General features: G+C 37.9%; 1 protein-coding gene across 1 annotated transcript; it reads right to left on the reverse strand.

Annotated features, from left to right (window-relative positions):
* Positions 1-2,780: 2,780 nt before the first annotated feature.
* On the reverse strand, positions 2,781-6,288 carry LOC130026642 (small ubiquitin-related modifier 1-like). The gene is made up of 3 exons (XM_056117473.1): positions 6,244-6,288; positions 4,700-4,954; positions 2,781-2,825 (listed from the first exon to the last, which is right to left on the reverse strand). The coding sequence occupies exons 1-3, from the start codon at positions 6,286-6,288 to the stop codon at positions 2,781-2,783; spliced, it is 345 nt and encodes a 114-aa protein (XP_055973448.1).
* Between the last annotated feature and the right edge of the window lie 344 nt (positions 6,289-6,632).

The following is a 6,632-nucleotide window of genomic DNA, read 5'->3' on the forward strand; positions in this document are numbered from 1 at the left end:
GCCACAGAGGTGGAATGAAATGGGTGGGGGATTGGGCGGTGATAGGGACACTGGGATCATTGGGTGTATAGAATGGGCACTGGTGGAGGGATGGGAACTCGATCACTGTATAAATGAAACCCAAGCACAAAACCTTGTAATGTCCACAACTGTAAAACATGGTGTTTCACTAATGAAAATTGTTATAAAAGTGACCCCCGAACATTGCAAGATGTGTCCCATACACACACACACACACACACACACACACACACACACAAGAAAAGAAAAAAAATCCACAAAAAATCCTAAGCTTCTGAGCCTTGAGACTGAGTAATTTATATGGAGGTAAGCTGAGCAAGTTATTTCATTTGCCAAATACAAATAAAAAAATTATTTTTAAAAAATGATTTTAATATAATCATAAAAATAATTTTATTATCATCATTTTTATATTTATTTCTTGAATCACTGTGGGGAAAGTTATAATGTTTTCAGGTTGAAGTCTTGGTCATACAATGATCAAACACCTTTCCCTTCACCAGCACTTATTTTTCACCACCAAGAAACCCCCTCCCTTCCCTCCCAATGGCTGTGAGGCAGGTGATTTCTGCTTAACTCTCTCTCTACTTTGATTACATTCATTATTTCAACAAAAGATGCACCATTATTATTTAGAATTTCCACCCAACAATCAGAACTGCTGAAAAGGCATTGCGAAATAATTTTTTTCTATAGCTGGTTATGAAAACCATATGATGTCATGCGGCCACAATAGCCGATTTTTGATTTTTGATATTTTACTAATTTCTTCCAAGAGCCTGATAATTACAAAATTGGTTTATGTGCCTCTGGAGCCATGACCGGGCTGGATAGCCCCTCATGGGGTGTAACTCATGGCCTCAGTAGGGCGTGAAGGACAAGCCCGTACCGGCCCCCTTCCCATGAGGCTGCAGTTGCCCCGTCATGGCCGCCTCATACCTGGCTTTCCAATAAGCTCTGACACAGTGGCCACCATGCTGCCAGGGGGGGAAAAAGGTGGAAGGAAGAAACACCCTTTCCCTCCCGGGGAGGCATGGCACCGTAGTTTAATGCATAGTCCATTCACTTTTCTGCAGCAAGCTGCTGGGCTCTGGTTTAAGTCCTTGTGCTTCTGGAGCCATGGCCATGCCAAAGAGCCACACGTGGGGTCAGCTCCTAAAAAAATTTCTTGTGTCTTTTTTTTTACATATCTGGCCAGAAATGTCATAACTATCATATCTTGAGGCAGATGATTTGTACAGTATAACAGTAGGCGTAAAAACTGAAACTGCACCTCCAAAATCTTTTCTATTTTTTTAATAGAGTGTAGTCCAAATAACATGCTTGTTTGGAATAATAATAATAATAATAATAATAATAATAATAATACAAAACAACCACCTAAACACTGATACATGAATTCTCAAAAAAAAACAAAATTTAAGTTTCATAATTAAAAACTAGTATTTGTGACATAAAAAGTACCTAGAATAATGTGAAGAGAGTGTTCTTTAATTCTTAATAGAGTCTTCACTTTTCTGTTTTTAAAGATAATTTATTTTGAAGAACTCAGGTTTATTGCCTTATGGAAATATTTTCCATTCTAACACATTTCTGATATGTACACAACCATTACCATATTTCCTTATATTGAAATGTTCTTTGATCAGATACCAGGTCAAGAGGAGCACATTTCACATTTGAATCTTGATGACAATTCTGGTCACACTTAAATCTCAGTATCAACTGCACTAAAAAAAAAAAACATTTTGAAACTTGTGTATTTTTATCAACTCATATAGAAATAATAAGAGTCCTCTGATTTCCTGTATATGATTCCTCATGCAAATAGTTCTGATAATCTTGGAACAAATTATTTTTATAACCAGATTATAATTAGAAATGGTTTCAGTGAATTGTTTAACATAACATGTAGCCAATTTTCTCAACAAAAATGATGTTTGCTGTTTAGGCACTGTATCCGCTTGCATACATTCAACTCTGGGCTGGTCCCTGGCATTGCAGACTGTCCCCCAGCCCCACCAGCAGTGATCCCCAAACACAGAGCCAGGTATAAGCCCTGAGCACAGCTGAGTTTATCCCCAAAATTCTCTCCAAAAAGATGACTGAATGTGTATCCAATACAATTGTGAGGATTGCATATGACAATTCATAAAATATATGCTGGAGTGATACACAGCAGGTAGGGTGTTTGCCTTGCATGCAGCTGACCCATTGGCTTTGATTCCTCCATTCCTTGAGGAGAGCCCGACAAGCTAACGAGAGTATCCTGCCTGCACGGCAGAGTCTCACAAGCTCCCCATGTAGTATTCGTATGCCAAAAAACAATAACAACAAGTCTCACAATGGAGACGTTACTGGTGCCCACCCAAGCAAATCAAAGAACAATGGGAGGATGGTGCTACTAAAATATATACATATATATTTCACAGCATTTTATTTTTAATTATAAGGTACAACTAAACATAATAATGTTCTAAACTTAAAAAATAATCCTGTATACTAGAGAAGCAGAAATGTACACACAGGGTATACTCAACATAAAACTGATTTGATAGCATCTACTTATGTTACTGTTATAAAAAGTTTTCCATCACAAGAAAATGTGTTGAACAGTAGTATCAATATAGCCTCAGACCTCTAGCAACACTTATTATTAAACAGTCAAACCTGATTTAATTTTTTCAGTGACACCAATCTCTAAACATGAAGCTAGAGCCAAGCGAAACTATTTCTAAAATGTGGAGACCGTTATAAATTCAGTCTTCAAACAAATCTTTGTGTAATCCTTGTAAATCCTGCATCTATGAATAATTAAGATATAGAGTTCAATTTGCAGAAAACTTACTGAATTTTTTTTTCTGAGTTTAAATGTTTATACAAATTTAGTTTTCTCAAATTCAGAGATGTTTTTCATATGTGTAAGCAATTATTCTATAACAGTTGCATGCAGTTTTTTTTTTGAAAACAACACAGTTCATGGGAGAACCTCCCTTTTAGTTCTTTTAATCATAGACTAGAAAACGGGGCCAGAATGATCATACAGTGGGTAGGGAGTTTGCCTTTCATACAGCTGACCCAGGTCCAATCCCTGACATCATGTATGGTGCCCTGAGCTCCACCAAGAGTGATCCCTGATCACTAGAGTCAGGAGTAATCTCTGAGCATAGCTGGGCATGGCCTCAAAAACAAAATAAATGTAAACCAGAATTTAATATCAAATAAAGAAATTTTACATGATTATACAATCGATGATAGTCATAGACATTTTCTTTGGGTGAGAATTCTGCCTGAGTTTTCTTTAATCATATATATATATGTATATATATACATATATACATATATATATATATATATATATATATATATATATATATTGGTGCTCTGTGATCCTGAGAGTATATTCTGTAATGTGCATGCCAGGTAGAACTGACTGTTTGGTACTAGGATGTAGCAGTATAGTGTAAAGGACATTGGTGCTCAGAGGCCATTAAGGCTACATTGGCTAGTAGCAGAGGTTCAGGAAGGCAAAGGATGTGAACTCAGGATCTGGCATATACTAGCTATACGTTTTACCAGTGGGATGGAGAGATAGCACAGTGGTAGGAGTGGTAGGGCGTTTGCCTTGCATGCAGCGGGCCTGGCACAGCTGGGTTCGATTCCTCCGCCCCTTTCGGAGTTCCCGGCAAGCTACCGAGAGTATCTTGCCCGCACAGCAAAGCCTGGCAAGCTACCCGTGAAGTATTCGATATGCCAAACACAGTAACAACAAAGTCTCAAGATGGAGATGTTACTGGGCCCACTCAAACAAATCGATGAACAATGGGAGGACTCTATCTATGTTTTACCACTTAAGGGATCTCTGATCTCCTTTCCTAGATTTATGTTTTTTATTTTATTTTATTTTTTTACTGTTTTTACAAATATTTTGTTTATTTTAATGGAGCTGGTATAGACAATGTCCATTTAAAACCCATATTCCAGTCCAAAAAATACAAACAAAATCAAAAAAAGGTCAGTGTTCTGTTGTATACACTTCTGCAGAAATAACTTTAACTGCTAATAAAAGAACTTTTCTGGGATCTTCTGACAAGATTTCTCCTTAATCTTAAAATGCTTTCTCTTCAGTGAAGTCATATTTGGAGTTATTCATTACTCTCATAATAGCTGTCATATCATTTCCAATATGATATTCCTCTTCTTTTGGTCCATACCCTCAGATTGTAAAAGTAGCTTCAAGTTAAGGAAAGGTCATTTTCCAAAATTCATTTCTGAAAAACTTCCATCTCCCACTAAAAGGCATAGTCCAGGAATAAAGCATTCACATGCTAGAACTTCAGGACCTATTGGAAAGTCATTATGGACACTTGGATTGGTCAGTCTTATTATCACAAGCCTGAAAATGCATAGTTCCTGCAAAAGGTGGCCTTTCTGTGCACACAAGTCATTTTCTAAAAGGAGGGGACAATATGTAGGAACTGAAGTTTGATCATCAAAAATCAGCCCAATGAAAACAAATGATAATGAATAATGGGCACTAGAATTCAAATTACCAGATGTTTTAAAGAGACTGCGTACCTGCTCTCAATTATTTTTTTGAACATCACATTACAAAAGAACTATTTTTAAAAATAAAGAAAAGATTGAGGGAAAAGAAAAATAAAAAGAATATCGAAACCCTTGAATGACCCCCTCTTTGTTCCTGATAAACTTCAATCACATCTTCTTCTTCCATTCCCAGTTCTTTTGGAGTGTGATAATCACCAATTCTAGAACCTTCAAAGAGAAACTTGAGTAAATTCACTGGAACTCCCTGTTTTTGACAGTAAGATTCTTTGAGTTTCTTGAGATGTGTGGTCATTTTCACTTTAAAGTGAATCTCACCGCTATCCTGTCCAATAACATTCAGTTTTACATATTCTCCTTCCTTCTTTTTTTTTTTAATTTTTATTAGTGAAACAAGATGAGGTACAGTTGTAGACTTACACATTTTTGTGCTTGGGTTTCAGTTACACAATGATCAAGTACCCATCCCTCCACCAGTGCCCATTCTTCACCACCACTAATCCCAGTATCCCTCCCACCCTCTCATTCCCCCATCCCACCCTGCCTCTGTGACAGGGCACTCTCCTTTGTTCTCTCTCTCCTTTTGGGTGCTGTGGTTTGCAAGAGAGGCCTTGAGTGGCAATCATGTTTGGTCTATAGTCTACTTTCAGCATGCAACTCCCATCCTGGGTGGATCTTCCCAATACCCTTTATTTGGTGCTCCCTTCTCTATCTAAGCTGCCTTTACCCCTAGAGTGTGTGGCTGGCCTCCAAGCCATAGAGTAAACCTGCTGGTATTTATCTCGGCTATTGTTGGGTGTTAGTCTCCTATTTTGTTACTTTATGTTCCCCAGATGAATGCAATCTTTCTATGTCTGTCCCTCTCTTTCTGGCTCATTTCGCTTAGCATGATACTTTCCATGTAGTACCACTTGCATGCCACTGGCCTAGCAAGTGAAAACAGAGATAGACAAATGGGACTATCTTAAACTAATAAGCTTTTGCACCTCAAAAAAAAAAAGTGACCAAAATACAAAGACAGTCTACAGAATGGGAAAGGATATTCACCCAATACACATCGACAAGGGGTTGATATCAAGGATATACAAAGTACTGGTTGAACTCCACAAGAAGAAAACATCCATCAATAAATGGGGCAATGAAATGAACAGAAATTTTCTCAAAGAAGAAATCTGAATAGCAAAAAGGCACATGAGAAAATGCTCCACATCATTAATCATCAGGGAGATGCAGATCAAAACAGCAATGAGATACCATCTCACACCTCAGAGAATGGCCCACATCCAAAAGAACAAAAGCAACTGGTGCTGGCACGGATTTGGCGAGAAAGGGACACTCCTTCACTGTTGGTGGGAATGCCCACTGGTTCAGCCCTTCTGGAAAACAGTATGGATGATTCTCAAAAAATTAGAAATTGAGCTCCCATTTGACCCAACACTACCACTCCTGGGAATATACCCCAGAGAGACAAAAAAGTATAGTTGAAGTGACATCGACATCTGCACTTGTTTGTTCTTTGCAGCACTGTTTACAATAGCTAGAATATGAAAAAAACCTGAGTGCCTGAGAACAGATGACTGGTTAAAGAAACTTTGGTACATCTACACAATGGAGTACTATGTAGCTGTTAGAAAGGATGAAGTCTCCTTCCTTCTTATCCCCTAAGTCCTCAGCTGAAGATTTTGCCTCCTGATCTGACATGGTGACTGTGGCTTGCCCCATGGTCTCCACACAGTAGCGGCCTTGGTAGGCAGGACCTCGCTTTGGGTTTAGTTTTACTTTTTAAATGGCACATACTTTTCAGTAGAGAAGCTTCTTCAGATGCCTTCTGGCCTGGGATAACTGAGGAAGCAAAGACCAATTTATATTTTGAGCTGCCCCTGGATGTTTTAGTAAAGATTGATAAAATTCTAAGTATTTTCTGAGCCTTTGTGTTTCAAATTCAAGAACATTTTCTTTAGTAATTCTTTTTATATTGTATAATGGTAGATAAAAGAATTAATGTGGAAATTTCAATATGAAGCAGGCAATCTCTTATCTAGACC

Source organism: Sorex fumeus, unplaced genomic scaffold, assembly GCF_029834395.1.
Source record: "Sorex fumeus unplaced genomic scaffold, SorFum_2.1 ptg000034l, whole genome shotgun sequence".
Lineage (NCBI taxonomy): Eukaryota > Metazoa > Chordata > Mammalia > Eulipotyphla > Soricidae > Sorex > Sorex fumeus.

Bases quoted from the DNA above. Each gene is read 5' to 3' on its own strand.
- LOC130026642 (XM_056117473.1), bottom strand. From the start codon at position 6,288: ATGTCAGATCAGGAGGCAAAATCTTCAGCTGAGGACTTAGGGGAT. The intron at 4,955-6,243 runs AAGAAGGAAGGA...ATTAAAAAAAAA, and splicing joins CAGCTGAGGACTTAGGGGAT to AAGAAGGAAGGAGAATATGT. The intron at 2,826-4,699 runs GTTTCGATATTC...AATTATTCATAG, and splicing joins AAAGAGGGGGTCATTCAAGG to ATGCAGGATTTACAAGGATT.